This window comes from Triturus cristatus, chromosome 2_2 (assembly GCF_964204655.1).
Source record: "Triturus cristatus chromosome 2_2, aTriCri1.1, whole genome shotgun sequence".
Taxonomy (NCBI): domain Eukaryota; kingdom Metazoa; phylum Chordata; class Amphibia; order Caudata; family Salamandridae; genus Triturus; species Triturus cristatus.
This window is the reverse complement of record NC_140582.1, coordinates 853,094,983-853,115,605: the sequence shown is the minus strand read 5'-3', so window position 1 is coordinate 853,115,605 and position 20,623 is coordinate 853,094,983. Positions and strand designations below refer to the sequence as shown.

At 44.8% G+C, this 20,623-nt stretch overlaps 1 protein-coding gene across 4 annotated transcripts in view; it reads left to right on the top strand.

Moving 5' to 3' along the window:
- Positions 1–20,623, top strand: part of N4BP2 (NEDD4 binding protein 2) — a 1,530,410-nt gene that overhangs the window by 1,264,177 nt on the left and 245,610 nt on the right. Inside the window, exon 15 of one of the 4 annotated variants that reach the window (XM_085642235.1) lies at positions 15,723–15,896. The exons of the other annotated variants lie outside the window; for them this stretch is intronic. Coding sequence (XP_085498361.1) covers positions 15,723–15,788 — 66 coding nt within the window. The 3' untranslated portion in view covers positions 15,789–15,896. Of the gene's footprint in view, positions 1–15,722; positions 15,897–20,623 lie in introns of those variants that run through there. 4 annotated transcript variants of the gene reach the window in all.

Below are 20,623 nucleotides of genomic sequence, written 5' to 3'. Positions count from 1 at the left end.
TTACTGCCACCCCCCAATACAAAATACAGGTGATCACCAAACTGGGAAGAAAACAGGCCCCCCTCCCCCCGAAATCCCCTAGACCCCCGGCCACACGCACTATCATCCACACGGTCCCTCGACCGATTAAACACGCAACAGACGCCCCCCACAAACTGCATGCTCATAAACTGCAGATCAGCCACCAAGCATGCCACAGAGCTAGCGGAATCCATCCTCACCCTTGACATAGACATAGCATTCATCACTGAGACATGGCTAAATGACTCCTCTTTTCCACTCATGGATACTATTGTCCCCCCTGGCTTTGTTATCACTAACAAAGATAGAAAAGATCAAAAAGGTGGAGATATAGCCATCATCCACAAAAACAATATTTCTGTGACGGAAATAGACTCCTTCACCTACAACACCTTTGAGTGCCTAACCGCCAACATCAACACTAGCAACAATAAAACACTCATCTGCCACCTCATTTATCACCCCCCAGGCAACACCACCACATTCACCGAACACCTATCCGACCTGATTGCCCACTGCTCTCTCCGAGATATGAACAACCTTATTCTGGGCGACCTCAATCTTCACTGGAATGAAGAAAGCAACCTGCTAATCCAGAACCTGAAGGAGCTGCTTCACAGCAACAACCTCACCCAACACTGCTCAGAGGAAACGCATAACAAAGGAGCAATCCTGGACGCTATTATCGCCCAGCACGACACTGTCATGATAGACCGCATCCTGCCCGTGGACTGGTCCGACCACCACTTAATCCTTTTCCACCTCACTCAGCCTATCACATCTAAACCCCCATCCCAAGACCCTCTGAAATGGACTAGAAACTTCACCCAGATTAACATGACTGACCTAGAGAGAAGGGTTAACTCTCTCCTCACTGCCCCCACGGATGATATATCCACAACAGAACTCACTGCCCACTACAACACAAACATGACATCCATTCTAGATCAAATAGCCCCCTTAAGACTAAAATAATGCAGGAATATCCCATCCAGATCTTCGTTAAATATGAACATTAACAAAAAAAGAAGACAACTATGAGCTTCAGAAAGACTATGGAGGAACAACCCCTCCACAAGCCTACTCGAACAACTCAAAGCAGCCCGAAGGAAATACAAAAAACACATCAGCAGTGAAAAATCCACCTTCTTCTGCGCCGCCCTGGACAACGCAAAAAAACAGGCCCAACGAACTGTTCAAATTCATCAAACAACAAGCCCCCAAAACCCCGGAATACTCCCTACAGGCCTCCAAAGACCTGTGTGAAAACTTCGCCAACTTCTTCGAAGAAAAAATCACCAAGCTTTAGCTCTCACTGGACATCAACGTCAACCCGTCTGCAAAAACCTGCCTCCAGTGACAGTAGATAGCTCTCCCAAGCACCCCACTAAAACCTAGAAGTCCTTCTACCCCATTCCGGAAACCGAAATCCTCAAACTGATCTCCACCTCCAAACCAGCCTCTCACGTCCTTGACCCGATTCCCACCGAACTGACCAAAAAACGGAGTCTCTCCATAGTCCAGTTCTGGTGCAAGATCATCAACAGCTCCCTAAGAACCGGCATCATACCTGAATGCCTCAAAGTTGGTCAAGTCACACCACTACTAAAAAATCCAGGCCTTGACTCCAAGGAACTGAATAACTTCAGACCCATCTCCAATCTCCCCCTCCTATCAAAAATACTGGAAAAATGCGTCCTCCAACAACTGACTCAGCACATGAACAACATCAACCTTCTTGACACCCACCAATCGGGTTTCAGAAAAGGCTACAGCACTGAGACCGCGATCCTTAACATCACTGACGACATCCACAAATCCCTCGACACTGACCAATGCTGCCTCCTCCTTCTCCTAGACCTATCGGCAGCCTTTGACACGGTTGATCGCCAACTTCTCATCGAGGTGCTACAAGAAAGGGTAGGAGCTGATGAGGTGGTCCTACGCTGGTTCTTCTCCTCCTTACACAGCCGCTCACAAAGGATAAAAATCAAAAACGTCACCTCCGAGCTACACCATGTCAACAGGGGCATCCCCCAAGGTTCAGTGCTGTCACCTCATCAACATATACATAGAACCCCTCACCACCCTACTCTAAAAGGCTAACATGCCTTTCCACCTCAATGCATACGACACCCAACTCTATCTTGAAACCTCCTCCATCGAGGACATCCACAGACTAAATGCCACTCTAAAAGAAATCCAACATTGGCTGTCGCTTAACCACTTAAAACTCAACCAAGACAAAACCGAAATACTCCTCATCTCCAACAAAGAGGAGAACCCACATATTTCAGAATGGCTAAAAGCTTTGGATGCTCTTAACGGCAATCACACTCTGACCCACTCGGTTAAATCATTAGGAATTACCCTAGACTCAAACCTCGACATGGCCAATCACATCAGGAACTCCGCAAATAGTGCCTTCGTCAACCTGAAGTTACTTAACAAAATAAAACCATTCATCCCAACCAATGACCTCAAACAAGCCACCCAATCACTGGTGCTATCCAGACTTGACTATGGGGATGCCACCCTCACTGGTACAACAAAATCGCATCTAGCCCCCCCCAACACTACTCTCAACGCAGCAGCTAGAATGGTCACTGGAATCAGGAAATACGATCACATCTCACCAGCACTCAGAGAACTAAAATGGCTCCCAATCGAACTGTGTGCCAGATACAGAACCGCCTGCCTCACACATAAAGCCCTGCACACAGGAAAACCTGAGTATTTGGCTGCCAAACTCAAGAGGGCTGGTCAGACAAGGAACCTCAGGAGCTCCAGTACCCTACTATTCATCCCCTTAAAAACACGCAAACAAAAAACTGCTGCACTGTCCTTCGCCGGTAATGCACCCAAAATCTGGAATGCCATTCCAGCCGATATCAGGACTATCCCGTCCTTCACAAAATTAAAAAAACAACTTAAAATCCTTTTCCTCAACCGCTCCCTCCCAAATGGATAGCCGCCATCAATACGCCACTTCCTGCTCGTCGTCTCTTCCGGACATTGTAGCTCAAAGAGTTTCCTCCTCCCTGCTATGCGACCCCCAACTGCTCCTTCCCCCCCTTAATTGGTTTAACCCCAAGACAACGTGCACTCTATGAGGTTTTCTCAGGACTCACGGACTACCTCAATGCTGCTCAGCACACTTGGATTTCCGAACCTATTATGTTGAACCCTGCTTTATTGTATCAACCCCAAGACAACGTGCACACTAAGAGGTTATCTCAGGACTCACGTACTACCCAAATGCTGCTCAGCACACTTGGACTGCCAAAGTTATATGTAGAATATTGCTTATTGTATGGATCTTGCTCAAAAACTGTTGTGAAGCGCTCCGATACCCTCGGGTCAGGCTAGCGCTATTTAAAACTCCTTAATAAATTATGTACATTAGATATTTTCATGGCTGTGTTCTGGCTAGGCTTGCCCACTTCTATTGTATTCTGTGGATATCTCACAGTAAGTTACTGCTTTTCACGCCAAGATCCTTTTATTATTTGAAACTAATGTGTCACAATCCTTCTAATATAGAACAGTGAGATATGATCCAGCATCAAGGAACTGCATACAAACTGAAAGGCATAGCTTTAGAACCTTGCTTTATCTTCAATCTTTTGTTATTTCAAGGTTGTTAAAAGGGGTTCCTTTGGATGATAAAGTCTTATTAGCACACTCAACCACTGCATAGCATTTTAATCCTGACTTCGTGTTTCTACAGACAAAGTGCTCATAGCATATCATGCCTACCAGTTTGCATGATATACAACTCCTACACATTGTTGCCCTCATTCTGCATAGTGCTTTAATTTACAATTGGCATTTATATGATTATCTCTCTATCCACTCTCTTGAGAGGACAAGGGTTTGATGTGCGTTTAGTCGGAACACCTTAATGACACAGTGGCAGGCACTGTGAGAAAGCAGTACTGCCTTCACAGTTGGGGCTCTCAAACATGCCTATCATAAATGTCTACTCACAATCTGAACTCACCCTGAACTGAAGGCGACTCATTTCACAATTTGTACTATATTAGTATGTTTTATGAAAATAAAACTAGAGAATCACATCATCTGGAAGAAGGAAATACTCTTAGGGACCACTGCATGAAGTAAAACATATGACATGGAAACATGGACTGCTTTGCTGACATGGATTACTTTAGGGTTTTTACGGTCATTGTTGGGAAATGAAAGTTAAGAGCATGAATAATTAAAACCCTGGGTGGATGGTAGGTGTGAAGGAGCCCCATGAGATGACCCAGGTCAACGGTAGTATGAGAGTGTGACGGCGCTAATGAAGGGGAATGGAGTGAGATGGAACAAGTGAGTAATGACAGTATCAGCAGAGTTGAGGGAGTGTTAGTGTTGAGGGTGTTGTCGAGAGTTCTGGGAAAATGGGTAATTTCCCTTTCTGCTCCAACAGCCTTGCCTTCGTTTGTACCCCAAACAAACCCGTCTGCTGCTTGCCAAGAGAAGGAGCTTTAGTCTAGCACTAGCGTCAACACAATGAAAATAGCAATGTTCTCTTTAACCTATTGTTCCAGAGTAAGTGGTAACGGTAAAGCACTTTGGAATGGAAAGCTGGGAATTGGTCAAAGTAAGTGACTGTGTCTTTTCTGGCCTGTTCAGTACATTTTAACTGAAAAGGTGTGAAACTCTTGTCTTCCTGCAGCAGCCCTCAGTTTTCACACTGTTGCTACACATTTATGAACACTTGTTTTGCACGAAAAAAGCTTTTTAAATTTGTCTGCTGCAATGTTTATTTTTGCTGTTGTCCCATACTGTTGTTGTAAAGAAGTTATTTGTTACTGTTGTTGAATATCTTCAGGCAGTAGATAGAATATAAACCCTGCCAAACAAGTTGTGTTGCAATTACTTTAATCCAAGGGGATGTTTCTTATTATGTGCATCATTGTGCGGTGTTAATTCTGCATGATCTTTACAGTATTCTTTTTTGGAGCCACATTGCTGAAATAGCCCGGACGTTCCCATCCATGCATAAAACGTGGGTCATGATCTGCTCTTGTAGAGTTAATTTGTGAATGCTAGGTGTGGGTTTAGATCTGTGGTGACATAACTACAAGTTAAAAGTTCACAGTGGGGACTGATCTTGAAAATTAGTAGCTATTAAAACAGGTGCCCAGTTAACTTCCTCTCACTATCTGTATATTAAATAGATTTTAGATTTATTCTCTAAGTGTTTTCTGAAGACTATTTTTGCATCGTTTGAGAGTTGCGACTTTGGGCTGGGTTTTGGGCTACCACTGGTCTGCACTGGGCTAAATTTGGGCTTATTCGTGACTGGCTTTGGGAGTGGGACAGGTCTCAAAATCTGGCAAAGCTATCAGTTTCACTAAAGACAGTGAAGGAACACTGCCTTGCTGCTGCTTGGCCCATTCGGGTGCTTCGTCGAAGATAGACTGCTGCTTCCTAGTAGACATATTGGATTATCTTTTGTGCTTGGCCACCAGGGCTACCGACTTTTGAAGGTTCAATTACTTCCCACTCAGGACTATCTAATGTAGTTATTGACTATAAATATTCTCACATTTGAGGTATGAAGCTACCCCTGCGTGAGTACTACATTTGCATTTTACAAGACTAGGCACTTACCCTGGTGTCATTTCTTGATCCTCACAAGTTTGTTACCCGATATTGTGAGATATCAAACACATGGCGGTATATGCACAATGCTAACTCACCTCAGTAATCATTAGCTTACGTACCTCTCGATTATTAAAGATGTCCCAGTAATCTTACTATCTTGATGCAACCCGCAGACCTGCACAAGGGTCCAAATATTGTTGACAACAATAAAACAACCAGACCTTAGAACATTGTAGAAAACATCTTGGACTGAGCATTGTTTGTACTAAAACACAAGGAATTGTTAACTTCTTTACGTTTGTTCACTTCTCGTTGTGGTTTTCGAACATTGCACACATATCACTGAAAATTAGAGTTTTCGAGTATACGTACACAAGATGTGATGTATGATGTTTTCTAATCTTTAATATAATCTTTGATAAGAACCATGAGGTTGTGTTGCGCTTTTTATATAGCGTTAATTGCATACAGCGATTGAGCTGACTAGGACTTAATCGCCTGCCTTATTTCTTCTCTAAATGGCATGTCAAGCAGCCCTGTAGGCTGTAACCTCCCTAATTTATATGTATGAGCGTCAGTTGAACGAGAGAAAACACGTACTACAGAGGAGTGATCTGAGAAGTTCTGAGGTCTGTGCCTGTCAAAGTGACGCCTGGTTGCTTCCGGCTTTGTCCTGCAACAGTATGCTTTCAAAAGATGGCTGACCTAGACCTGGATAAGTATGTAGAGATTGTGTGCAAAAGTGCAATTACCTGCCAGAGAACAACCTGAAGGGATTGTGTGTGGGTAGGTGCGTTATAGTTTTCTTCCCAACCTGTTGCATCTTTTGTACATATACAGAAATTAATTCTAGATGAAGAACCATGAACTGCACAGTAAAAAGTGAACATCTAGCTACAGGGAATCTAATTCAGCAGAGATCCAGCAAGTCATACTGCTTTATTATATTCATCAGTGTTTCCCTTGACCTGACCTGCTCTCTAGCACCACAACCTTTGCTATCCAGTTCAGCATGCAGTGTGAGATTATGATTCTCACCCCATATAATTAATTGTGGGGACATTACAATGGACAACATTTCAGGATCATCATAGGTGGGGATGTATATGATTTGGAATGTGATCTAAGATGCTCTGACACCCCCCTGAAAATATCGGTAGTCACTTAGTCTTGTATTGAGGTGCTTGAAGTGCGCACTTCTTTAAAATTAAGACCCATACTCCACTAGAACATGTCGAGTAAAATGAAAAAATATCTGTGTACCCCCAATTGTGAACAAGGTAATGGGGCAGTCTACAGCAAGGCACATTTCTTGCAGGAAAGCTACATCTATATTTTGTCTATTTAAATAGGCTACACTTGGGAGGGTGCTATGGAGATAATTCAGCCCTCTCAAATTCCATGTGATCATAGTCAACACACAGTTGTTTATAGGCTCTTGCTCTAAATCGCCATTGTCCTACACTACTATTATTGCACCATGTAGTGTAATAACAAGACAGGTTTTCCAGATGTCTGCCATGAGTGAGATCTGAAGGTAACCATCTGCCCTCAACTCCCAGTACACACAAAGCCCAAACGTCTCGGTGATACACCCCATAACATCCCCAAGACTAAAGTAGTTTACACTTCTGATCATCTCTTTTAAGTTATTTGGATTATTAACCTGGCTTAGCTGTGAGGGTGGCCAGAGCGAGCAGTTATTGACCTGTGCTATTTTAGGGAGTGCAACACCAGTATTGTTTGTGAGGCCTTCAACAGTGTTGTTCCGCCAAAGGCATGTCTCCTGTTGGCGTTCTTAGCCAATGATCGTTCCATCATTGGGTCTTTTCCACCACCAGGTGGGATTGTCTCTTGAGTCTGAGACCATGTAGAAAGGACACATTTTATTTAGAATATCAAAGGTAGTGGTATAATCAAAATAATGCGAGATGTGAAAAGAGAGGTGTTTGGTGTCTCTCAAATCTATCGCTGGAAGAACCAGGTCAACTTGTTTCAGTCAACTTTGTGCCCTATGGGTCGCTGGCTTTCGTCAGGACCCAAAGGTTGTTTTATAGGAACCCTTCATGAAGTCCAGTTAAATCAAATGGGACACTTCCCCTCCAACCTTTGAAGTTTTTTTCTTCTTTTTTGGTCTTCTGGGATTCTTTGTCCAGTCCTTAGTGTCTGTTTTAGAAGGTCTTCATAGGTCTGGGCAGAGGCGTGGTATTACTATTCCTTTAATTGGAAAGGAGAAGCTTAGTTCTTCAGTGTGCTCTCCACGACATGTCCTCTCCAGTCTGCATATCGCTCTTCTCCCTTGCCATTTTTAAAATCTTGTCTTGTTTTCTGTAGTTTAATATTTTGGCAATAATGGAGTGCAGAGTACCTCCTGAAACAGGTCTAGGAACCAGTGTGCTGGATGCTCGCTGAACACAAACACTTGACATGGGCTGTCACGGCCAAAGAAATTCAACTGCATTTGTTTGATATACTCCTCTGTGTACCCCATAGCTGTGGACTCAGTGATCATAACTATTCATAGATTGGATTACTTCTGTGGGATTGTGATTTGAGGGCCTAATATTTCAGTATAATTCTCTCCATCTCAGCAGGTGTTTCCTTTTACATCTTTGACTGCGCTACTGAGTTGTCCTCTATATCAGAAATCCTACACTCTAGCAAGTAAATTTGTGAATGTTGCTTGTCTGAGCTTTCCTCCATTTCGCCTAGCTGCATGCGCTGAGTCTCTCTTAATGTCTATAGATGCAGTACTGCTCAGTTTCTAGAAGGAGCTCTTTAACATCCACCTCGTCCACGTACTGTCCTTCTGGGCTTCTAAGGTGACTGTGTCCTGGTCTCTCATATGCTCCTGAGAGAGTACTCCTTTCTTATTTTGTTTAACACCTGTTTTTCCCATGTTACCTGATCTAAACTGCTGAGTAGGAGACGTAAGGAACTCCTTTACACCATGCTTTTCGACATGGCACAGCTCTATTCTTTTCAGCTCCCACTTCTTGCCTGCTGTGCACACCAGGCTGGCTTGACACCCAACTCATAGCAGCGTCTGGCTGGATTCTCCTAAATCAAGAGCTCCGGCCCTTTAGTAGGAATGTTACCCTAAGCCCAACCTGATCAAGAGTGGACTTAGTCCCCAAGCCCCATGTGAGGCCCAATTTTGTTGGTCGGCCCCCTAAGTGCCCAGCTTTATTTTTATGAGGAGGAGACACTTCAGGCCAGCATATGCACCAAGTGGCCCAAACATCACTCAGTATCACTCTGAATGCAGACAGCTAAAGATGACTGAAGGATTGGCTTTCTCTGTTTACTATGTTGTGCTTTCGCATCATCCATGCCTCATGTGGGCACTTCAGTTTGGATGCATGGCATGCGTCCACCACAGGGGACTGTGTTCGACCTCATGGTCACAGGTTCAAATCCCGGCTGGTCCACTCAGCCTTTCATCCACCTGAGATAAAATGAGAACCATTAGGTGGGTTACAATAAACATCAGTTGTTCAGTGCCAATATACCTACGGGTGAACATGTGCTTTACAAATACACATTATGTTATGCATCCACAGGATTTGCTGATGTGGCAGGAGCTGCCACAAGTGGGCATGGGGAACATCCCTGCTCCAAGGCCCCAATAGAGTGGAGGGGAGGGGCGTACAGCATAGCACCTTTTAGTGTAATGATTTTAATTAATCAATCAGTTAATAAAGAAATATGCATACATTCATTACCTGTGCTACACAGGCCAGTCTCACAGTGCGAAGAGTGCCTGTCTTGTAGCTCATGTCATATGCAGCTCAGTGATTCATCCAAGTCTGCCACCCCCGCTCTGTCTATGAGTCCCTGACAACGCCAAACCTGGAAAGCAGTTTTTAGTGAAGCTGCGACTGGGCAGCAGTGCTCCAATGCCTTGATGTTACAAAGGCACATCCAGCGGGTTCACAGGTTGTGAGGCAGGTGAGACTTCCTTTGGCTGTTAGTATCAACACCCAAACAGTCCAGGGAGCAGCACGATTCCTGCTTGGCCATCACCTCCTCCGAGTATAGGACAGGTTAGTAGATGAATAAGATGTTCATTCTGAACTGATATTTTGGACGGATTGTTGCTCTGGCTGCTGGAGCGTTCTCAAAATGTGGCCATCTTGAGTGGTGCTCTCTGGCACTACCCATCTCTGTGGCTTTTGCTGCAAAATTAAGCTTTTTTTAAAACATGTTTTGTTTATGAAGGTCGCAAATTGACACAGGAATAGGGAAGTGTTAAACTATACATGAACTTTGACAGAAGCAAATATGGTCAAATATATTAACATCGCCAATCGCAAAACATGATCTTAAGATGGATAAACAGTTACGCTTCTGAGTATATTATATATACATCTACACATTTCTTTGATTCTGCTTTACCTTGGGATCCCACTTGTAACAAGAATACCAGCAATTAACCAGCCACCCTATTGTTTATTCTATCTTCAAAAAAGAGGACTTGTCGATATTTTAAAATTCACACCATTATGTTAAGAAGTAACTGCAAAAGATATCAGTGAAATTTACTCATGACTTATTATATAGTAGTGGTGAAGCATCATGTGTAACTTGAAATAAAGGTTACTTAATGATATAGATCATTATTTTTTCTGATCTTTTTCAGTTGTGGAGTATCGTCTTACACCGGCGCAGACCTATTGACTTTTCCAGTATTTCTTATTTGGCCCAAATGGCCACCGCACCTGAGCATGCACGAGTGGCCATTAGGGAATCATTTTTCTCCCGACTTAAAAATAACCATTTCAAGACAGCTGTTTCGCAAGTGAATGCAGAGCCAGACATTCTGAATTGTTTTTTATTTTTATTTAAATCATCCCAAGTGGCGGCCACTCAGATGCACATTGGCCATCTTCAAACTTTTTTCCTTTAAGAAAAGCCATTCTAAGATCTTCATCTATGTGCACATGCATGGGAATGGGTGGCCATCATGGAAAGGATACAAAACCATTCAGAGATCGTCGACTGCCAATACTGTGACGGCAATCAGAGGAGCGAGGAGGCTGTGGGTGGCAAGCCAGTGCTTGGTATAATTAGTTTGGTTTGTAAATAAAAAGAGGGTGAAGCAGGAGCAGGGACACCCTACGAAATGGCATAAAGTGGGAAAGAAAGTTATGTTATGTTATGTTATAATGATTTATTATGCGCACAGCTACTCCAGCCAAGGAGCGTCCCGGCGCAAAGACAAGGAGGAACACAACACAACAGAAACGGGAAAGCCTGAGATAAACAACTAAAACAAAAAAGTCTTAATGGCTCTCCGGAAAGAAAGCAGATCGTCTAACTGACGGATTTCAACTGGGAGGGTGTTCCAAATTAGTGCAGCTTTCAAGCTGAAGGAACGACCCCCCATCCGACTGAGTCTAAATCTAGGGACCACAGCAAGGGCTTGGCCCTGAGATCGGAGGCTACAGGTGGGGACATAGAAAGAAATAAGATTGGACAGGATTTCAGGGCCTATACCTCTTAATATCTTAAAAGTCAAGCAAAGGACCTTGAAAAGAATACGCTTCCTTACAGGGAGCCAATGCAAGGAACGGAGGACATTCGCCACCGGGCAAAATCTGGGTAGGCCAACAATGGCTCTGGCCGCAGCATTTTGAACCCGCTGTAGGCGAGTTAACTCAGCCTGATTAGCCCCAGCCAGAAGAGAGCTAGCGTAGTCCAGGCGAGAGATGATAGTAGCCTGGACTACAAGCTGTCTGGTAGGGGCATCAAAGTATTTAAGAACTGGTCTAAGTCCTCTTAACAGACCAAAACAACAGGCTGCCGTTTTTTTAGTATGTCCTATGAAGGTAAGGCCTACGTCCAACCAGACCCCAAGATTTTTCACCTCCGACACTGGGGTCGGAGTGGGGCCCAGCTCAGAAGGCCACCACTGATCGCCCCAGAGCTCCACTCCCTTCCCAACAACCATCACCTCTGTTTTTGTGGCATTAAGCTGGAGACAGTTTTCTGTCAGCCAGCATGCCACCGCCTTCAGTCCGGACTGAAACCTGGGGGCATCTTGATGAACATCTCCGCTGAGGGTAACCGCCAGCTGAGTGTCATCTGCATATGAGACCAGAGTAAGGCCCCACTGCCTCGCGACATCAGCCAGCGGTCTCACGTAAAGATTGAACAACGTGGGACTTAGCGAAGACCCTTGCGGAACCCCCATGGCCAGAGGCTGGAAACTGGACGAAAAGGGAGGAATGGCCACACAGAAGGAACGGTTGTCCAGGAAGGAGCGGAACCACTGCAGCGCCAGACCACTGACACCGATCTCCTCAAGCCGATGCAGGAGGATGCCATGAGATACAGTGTCGAAGGCGGCGCTGAGATCTAACAATATCAGCGCCGCCGTCTGACCCGCATCCAACCTAGCACGCAGATATTCCACCATTGCAAGGAGAGCGGTCTCCGTGCTGTGACCAGCGCGGAAACCGTTCTGTGTGGGATCAAGGGCGTTGGTCCGGGCTAGATGTTCCGACAGGGCTAGATTGACATGGGCCTCTGTCAACTTTGCCGGCCAAGGTAGCAGCGAGATGGGGCGAAAACTTTCAGGCTTAGACGGGTCTAAGGAGGGGTTTTTTGATGATCGGAGACACTACCGCCTGCTTCCATTTAGTTGGAACTACCCCCGACTCCAGAGAGAGGTTGACAAGGGAGCGCACAACAGGGCGCCCCAAAAAGGTCTGGTCTCGAAAGAGAGCAGGCCTTACCGGATCAGATGGAGATCCAGATTTAATTTGCAAAGCAAGTTTGTCAAACCCGTCCGAGGTGAGAGGGGGAAATGAGGGCAGGGTGATCTGACGTAGTGCCTCATTGGAACTTCCCAGCAGAACCCCAATGCTAGGGAAAGTCCGATAAATGGCTTGGACCTTTCCCAAAAAATAGGAAGCCAGGGCTTCACAATGGGAGACAGAGCTCTCGGCTAAAGAGATAGTCCGTTTGGCCATAAGATCTTTAACCGTTTTGAAGATGGCCTTCGACGGGTTGGTGCTGTTCCGAAATTCTTCAGCATAGAAGGCCGCACGAGCACGACATATGGCCCGGTGATAGAGCTTAACCGAAGCAGCATATGCGGCTTTTAAGTCAGCCCCATATGTCTTCCGCCAGGCCCTCTCCGCCCGTCTACAAGCTCCCTTCAAGGCGCGTAAGGCCCCGTCATACCAGGGACTAGACTCGCGAGGATTGATCTTAGTCGATACAATGGGTATCAGAGCGTCCAGAGCCCTAGTAAGCCAGGAGCAGAAGAGATCATACCCTTCGTCAACATTGTTCAAAGGCTCCACCAACAAAAGATGGTGAAAGTCTTCCAACCTGAGTTTGTTCCAAGATCTCCTGAGTACCCGTCTAGCTGAAGAAATGGGAATAGTCACTGATACGGGACACTGGATAGACACCAGGAAATGGTCAGACCATTCTACTGGGGTAATCGCAGTGACTTTGGCCTCAGTCAAGTTGGTGAAAAAAGGGTCCAAAGTATGTCCCCCAATGTGCGTAGGCTGGGAAACCAGCTGGAACAATTGAAAAGCCTCTAGGTCCAAAGCGATGGCACGAGCTGTCAAACTGGACAGTGCGTCGAAATGCAGATTTAAATCGCCCAGTATAGAAAAGTTGGCGCAGTCAGTGGTCAAAGTGCCGACAGTATCCGAGAAAGCATTTCTAAACAGCACATCACTGCCCGGCGGACGATATACCACCATCCCAGACAGCGTAAACTCAGGGTTGACAGAGACTTTGAAAGAGGCGCTTTCACAGCCAGCGATCTTAAGGCTGTTCCACACACAGGGAAAACAAGACCTAACTATCAGCGCTATTCCCCCCCCTCTAGATGCTCTATTCAAGGTGTACATCGAATAGTCAGAGGGGCATGCCAGATTGAGAATGGCAGTGTCAGCTTCCTGAAGCCATGTTTCAGTTATAGCCAGGATATCCGGAGCTTCATCCTCAATGAGATCATACAGATTTTGCTGATGTTTCAAGATCGACCTCACATTCAGGTTCATTATCCGTAGAGAGGGAGAAGAGACCCTGCTATGATGGACAACAGAGGGAGATTTCCGAGGGAGAGGCATTGGGGGGTCAAGTATCAGACCATTACATGGACAACGATACGGACCACAGAGAGGATGGACAGGCGGAAGTGCACAGCAGCGGCTCACCTGGTTGATGGACATCAGGCTCTTCCTAGAATATGTCAGCATGGCAACAGACCAGTTGTTATAACTATCACGAACCAGAGCCAGAGCCCGCCACGTCCTGCACGGCCTTAGCGCGGACGGGCGCAGACGGGCAGGACTCTGGCACGACTCCGGCCACGCGAAGACACGCCCGCTGCGCGATCCCGCTGCGCTAGGGGAGGAGCATTAAATATGCGTTCCCCCGCTGGCGCATGCGCAATGAGCGCTGTCAGCCCAATCCTCACCACCCCAAACCAAGATGTCCGCCTCCCCAGAACCAGCCCGCCAAACGGCGGTGAGGGGCACGATTACAGTGCAAGTGAGGGGAGCAGAGAAGCGCAAATCCGGTACCTAAAAGAAAATAAACAGGTGAGTTTTAAAAATTGCACAGCAAGCGCCGTAACGCTCCTGCCAGCAGTACGCTCCTTGTCAGGGGGAGGGAAAGGCGGGGACTCGCTTTAAATATGCGTTCCCCCGCTGGCGCATGCGCAATGAGCGCTGTCAGCCCAATCCTCACCACCCCAAACCAAGATGTCCGCCTCCCCAGAACCAGCCCGCCAAACGGCGGTGAGGGGCACGATTAGAGTGTAAGTGAGGGGAGCAGAGAAGCGCGAATCCGGTACCTAAAAGAAAATAAACAGGTGAGTTTTAAAAATTGCACAGCAAGCGCCGTAACGCTCCTGCCAGCAGTACGCTCCTTGTCAGTAGTTGCTCATGTTCAACAGTGCAAGAAGTTAGCCGTTGGAGGATACCTCTCATATAGTCAAAGTACAGTGTGACCAAAATAGTGCTTTGGTAGGACAAACACTAGAGTAGATATGAAAGCCATTAATTCAGGAGTGGGGAACTGAGATATTCAACAAAGGCATTTAAATCAAGAGCGGGGCAAATGCAAATCCCACTCCAACTCTGTATTGAACACAATATGTCTGTTTCCTAAGAGAAAGGGCAGCGAAGGATATGCTGCTGATTATTCATATTTACTTGTCTTTTGAACATCACCAGTCATCCATGATTTTGAATCTTTTGAAGAATGAACTGAATAAGCTGATAAATATTGTAATTACCTTATTGTGTCACCTTTGTACTAACCTCGCAATCTTTATCAAACTAGAGTGATGCTAATCTCCTCACCTCTCTAAACCTACTGACAGCCGTGCAAAGGATGTTAGGCCAGTGAGCAATAGACCCAGGAGAGATGGGAGTGGGAAGGTTGGAACAAAGACACTAGATATCTTCACTGTGCCTTTTCACTGCAGAAATGGTGACATCTAAAACAGGAAATGATCAAGTATTGTTTTAGTAGTTCACCATTTAAATTCCAGTTCACTATTCCTAGCTTGACAAACGATATGCCTTGTCACAGTCTCTGTATTTCTGACTCTCTTTAGCCAGCTGGAACTTGGGAATTTCCTTGAGTTGAAATATAGCCTATAGGATAGTTGCAAAGAAATAACTACAGTTCTCATTTCTATATCAGTTAAAAAAATATTTGTCCTCCTGAGATGTGGGTCTAAAACAGCATTACATTTGGAAAGAATTCTTGGAGCTAAATTCAGACCAAATGGAAGAACTTTATATTTATAAGGATGATTCCAGCTATAAATGTTTAGAATGTTCAAATATTTACTGCTTTTGAAATGTGACTGGAAGCATCTTGTGGATGTATGGCACACATCCAGTTTCCTTAATGGTGCTGGAGATAAATTTGGTGAAATGCCAGCAACATTAGAAATGTCTTTCTTTATCCATTTGTCTGCTTACTTTAAGTCGAGGATCATGTGTTGTTCCCTTCTTTCAAACCAGAAAAGAACAGGAATAAATGACCCTTCCATTTTGTGAATTACCGGTTTTTAACACGACTTTCTTCTCCCAAAGGGTGCTGACATCCTGCAGAAGCATGTCTTCGTGATATTGAGAAAGCATCTTTCAGGGTATGGCTGAAGAAGATGGCTTGAACTTCATAGACTAAGCGCCCATCTGTCTTCTTAAATATGTCCTCAATCTTTGAAATGGTTCCTGTTACTTCTTCCTATCTTAGTGGCGTATTCAGAAGGGGAAAGAAAAGAGTCACTATTTAATGGAAGGCTTTCCTACATTTGCTGATGTTTATTCAACGCCGCCCTTTTCTGCTCTTCATTGTCGATAAGGGTGCTTGTGCTACTGTTGGTGAATCTTCTGGGACAGTTGAAGGGTTTGAACCCTCTTTTGTGAACAGCCAGATTAATAATATCTGAACTATTGTTTTTTGTACTCCATTATCTCTAACCCAGACTCCTTGAGGGTTTCCAAGTCTGTTTTGCAGCACTACTTCGACTGCATGTGAGCTAAATATTTTGTGTCCTCAAATAGGAAGATTTCAAATCATCTGTTGTGCTTCAGGCTGCCAAGGAATGTTCTGCATTGCAAGACCATGGTAATATATAGGAGCTGAAAAGTCTGAAGAATCCTAATCCATACTAATAACTTGATTAGAAACCATTGTGCATATATGCAACACTTTTTCAAAACGTACTGTATGCTCATGTGGCCGTTTTTGAGTGGAATGGCATGTCGAGAGTCTCACTGGGACCTGTCATATTTGTGAAGTAAGGCAGTAATATTGGGAGCCTTAATTGCAGTTGCTAAAGTCCTGCAATCAAGCCTTTTATTCCCACCATATCCAACCTTTTAGTCTCCTCAAGAAGGACAGTTGATGCTGAAGCTGTGACATGACATCTTCTCTCAGCTGATAAAAGGACAGTGTCCGGTTGTGGATCCGAATGTAAAAAACAGACAATATTTCTCTGTGGGTTTATTTATACAGATTTAGTTGAAGCAATTGTATCTAAAATCTCCATTCCTGGTTCTTGTAGTCTAGTACTAAAGCCAAGTTATCTTGAAGATATTTAGTAGTACTACTACAAATATGCTACAAAATGCAATACACAAATCTATGTCTATGTCCGGAGGTCTCCGCCTGTGTTACTCTTAGCTTTTCTGTGCAGACATCGCTGCCCTTACTTGGGAAAGTTCCACTGCCTTTTGGCGTCCAAAATTCTGAATTAGAATGCAAGCTCAATAAAAATAGAGCTTATATCAATGACACAACTGCAGTGTGTTGTTCAGTAAAATAGAGCAAGATATAATTACACAAGAGTAACGATGCAAACTCCCTTGCACATTGTAAAGATAAGATTTGAATACAGAGACAGTGTTTCTAGAGCAAGGAAGTCTGGTAACTGTGATTAAAGACACTTTCCAATAGTCTTTTCATGTCAGAAAGGCTGACATGAAATGGCTGTCGGAAAGCGTCGTCATAATCCCAATGGCAGAGCCAGAGCCGGGCCAGGCTCTGCCGTCATTAGAGAATTATGCTGGCTTCCGATGGGCTCCTTGAGCCCATCAGAACCGTTTGAAATCCCCCCCACTGGTTTCATTCCGAACGCCATCATCCTCGTACAACGGTTGGAATGAAACCTACGATCTCTGGCGGAAAGCCTCCGACCACTGATCGGAGGCTTTTTGCCCGACATTGTAATCCGGCCATTTGTGCTGATTTGTTCATCTCATATATTTTCTTTGCCTGCCATGCTTGGCTCATATATTCATTCACACAATTAATCTTATAAAGGCAGATATATTGAACTGAAAGTATGGAAACAAACTGACCAGGCATTTTGAGTCAACGATCATGTTTCTTGTCCATCTTAAATGTTCGATCATATTCTGGGCTTGCATTAAATTTTCTTATGTCTAGTGGCAGTCTGTGAATTGAATCAACCCAAGACATCAGAAAAAGGGGTATGCAATGCGTATTTCATGACTTGTGCCTCCCAAACATTTTAAAACCACGACTCAGTTTGTAGAACAACAAACTTTGGGACCCATCTAGCTTTAACTGACATGAGACTGGAGCAATTATTTTATGTAATAGTAGACATGCTTTCAAAATGCTATCAATTACCAAAATAACATTCTTTTTGCAATTGTTTGTGTTCCCCACTAAATTGTTTGTAAATGTAACGAATTTGACCACACCCTTGGATATGTCTGTATGGGACACTTTTCAGAGTAAGGTGCTGGCCTGTGGCATGTGTTCACTAAAATCACAAGTCTTCTGAAAAATCTGGGTGTTGATAGTAGTGCTTTTAGCAAATTTCAAAAACCTCTTATGTAGCAGAGTATTAAGTAAGGCCTCATATACAATTTTGTGTTAAAACCGGGCCCAGTAGTGCATTTTAGACTCCATATATGTGTATTTTGCAGTTTTATATAGCACAGACGCTGCTAAAGGGTGTTGGAGTGCTTTACTTGAGCACCAGATTGCATTACATAAGGTCAGAGCCATTTTATTTTAAGCACAGGAGATTAAGGGATAATTTCTGATGTAATGTGATTGAGGGTGAGGTGTAGGCTGATGTCACTGTCACCTTGAAGGTCTAGGACCGCTAGTATTCTTGCCCATTTAGTCTCTCCTATGTTGATTCTGTATTCTAATCCTGATTTACTTACTGAGAATGGGTTCCTATTATCAACTTTAATGATCCTACTGCAATTTCTTATCCCTTTCCACCCTGGCAATTGGAGCAAAGGGGAAAACCACCTATTTTGGTAAATATTCCAGTTGACCAAAGTTGTGAAGCTGGCAATAGTCTTGGATACAACAGTTGTTACTGAAACAGCAGGTTGGTACTATTATTAAAGAAGCCTTTTTCTCTGCTCTGCAATATATAGAGAACCCTGGCGAACATTCCCCATAGTAATCTTGCAGTAGTGGTTGGTAGTTTAATGAACCTGAGGTGGGACTTTTGCACCACTTTCTATACCGGGATATCTAATAGTTTCCCATTTCTTCTATTGATAGCCCAGAATCTGCAGCAAGACTTCTGGTGGGTTTGTTAGAACATGAGCATGTGCCCAATGAATGCCAAAGGGAGCCTTACACTGGCTTCCTGTCAGAGAGTGGATGAAGTTAAAGCTGTTCTTTATATTGCCTATAAACTCCTTTTTTATATTATGTTAAGAAACAAATCATAATGTACCACCCCTCTAGATCTTTGAGATTCGGCAATGAGGGCTTTCTAACTGCTCACTTTGGTGGAGCAGGCTTTTAAATTTAAGGGCTGTTTATATGTAATGAGGTGTCCACATAGGTAAGAAGCATTGAGAACCATATGTCCATTGTTTTTTGAAAAAGCTGGTACTCAGTTACGTCCCATGCTCCTTCGTCTGCCCTATTGGTTCTGTGACATTGTGCTTTATAAATTCTTCAGTTCAGTCACTCACACGAACAAGTCTCAGATGCAAGTTCAAACTAATGAGGAGTCTTTGATTCTTCGTTGTTGTAGTGCTCTCACTGAGAATGTCTCACCTAGTTTGGTGTAATATCAAGCAAGGTGTATTCTTCGACCAAGAAGAACAATAGAGGTTTCAGTAAAGTGCACTACAGTTACTTCTACCTTCTGGTTGTGAACGTCACCATGTAGACCATGCCATTATATGTTCCCTCAAGTGTGGTGCTTGCAGAAACTAAAATCTTCAATACTACAGAAGCCTACCGATTGCTCTGGCGTAGTTTCCCATGGCTCACAACATTCTACTTTAGGCTCTCACTGGTACTGATAAAAATGTCAAAAAGAGAAAGATGCAGCCAGATCTGCTACTCTGGCTTGAACGCTCCATTCAACTTTTAAGTATATTTTACATGTTCATGTTAAAAGTAGTTTAATTTATATTCTTTAAGAGTATCACATAAAGACAGTGCTTATTCGGGTCAGCTTGCAGCATTTACTGCATCAGGTACACATGTTTGGTTTATTAAGGAATTCCAATGAGTCAAGTCATTTCCTAGTTAATTTTTTCTACCACAGACTGAGGCACTAACTGCCATTTACCAGAGGGCGTGGCCTGATAGCATGGCTGCCTAGACGTGTTCCTATAATAATCCTACCTTATCCTGTACTCCTGCTGATCCCGGACTGCAGCCTGGGCTGCACAGGACCCCGGACTGCAGCCTGGGCTGCACAGGACCCCGTGCTGCTCTCTTTGAGATCCCGGAGCTGAATGAGCACCAACAGGACACGAAATACCGGGACTTCTGATCTACGTGACGGTGCGATCTTGATTCGCTGAGCTGCGAGACGTGACCCTGACGGACCTTCCTTTGCCGGACCGGCTGCGGAGCAACGAGTGACTCCTGAGCTCTGTGTTGGTCGAGCCGCTCCTCCTTCCGAGGTGCAGCGTATTCTACGCCATTGAAGCACTGCTGAGGCCCGACGACAAGAACTGGTGCCGGGGGGTGGGTGGAGGGGCAGTGGCCCAGTTCCTGCCCTGAGTGGAATTGCCGGTAGTCTGATTGCATTTGACGATCGGGGCCTTGCCAGCTGTGGGAGACCTCTCCCTTACTGGGCGAGAGGTGAAGGAAGTTGCCGGGCCCTGCCTACAATTGGTGGTGAGTGCATCCCTTATGTGGAGCCTTTGACATTGCGGGGTCTGGACGGTCACCGTGTCTTACCCGGCCTCCGGACGGTGTCGGACCATTGTGGTCCTGGGTCCTGTCGGGTGTCCTCTCCACCCCCTGGAGTTATTTTATGGCATACGACCGCCAGCTGCAACTATAGCGCATAAACGAGACACTCTGGAGTGTCATGGTGTCCCTCAATTAAGGTACTCATCCTCTAAGTCTGCAGACTGGGCAGCAGGGGTGCACGCCATTTGGCGCCGGGGGACTTCTGTGCACACCTTCTGTCATCTAATACTGCGTGTTCAATTACAGGCACCCACTGGCGAGATGGGAG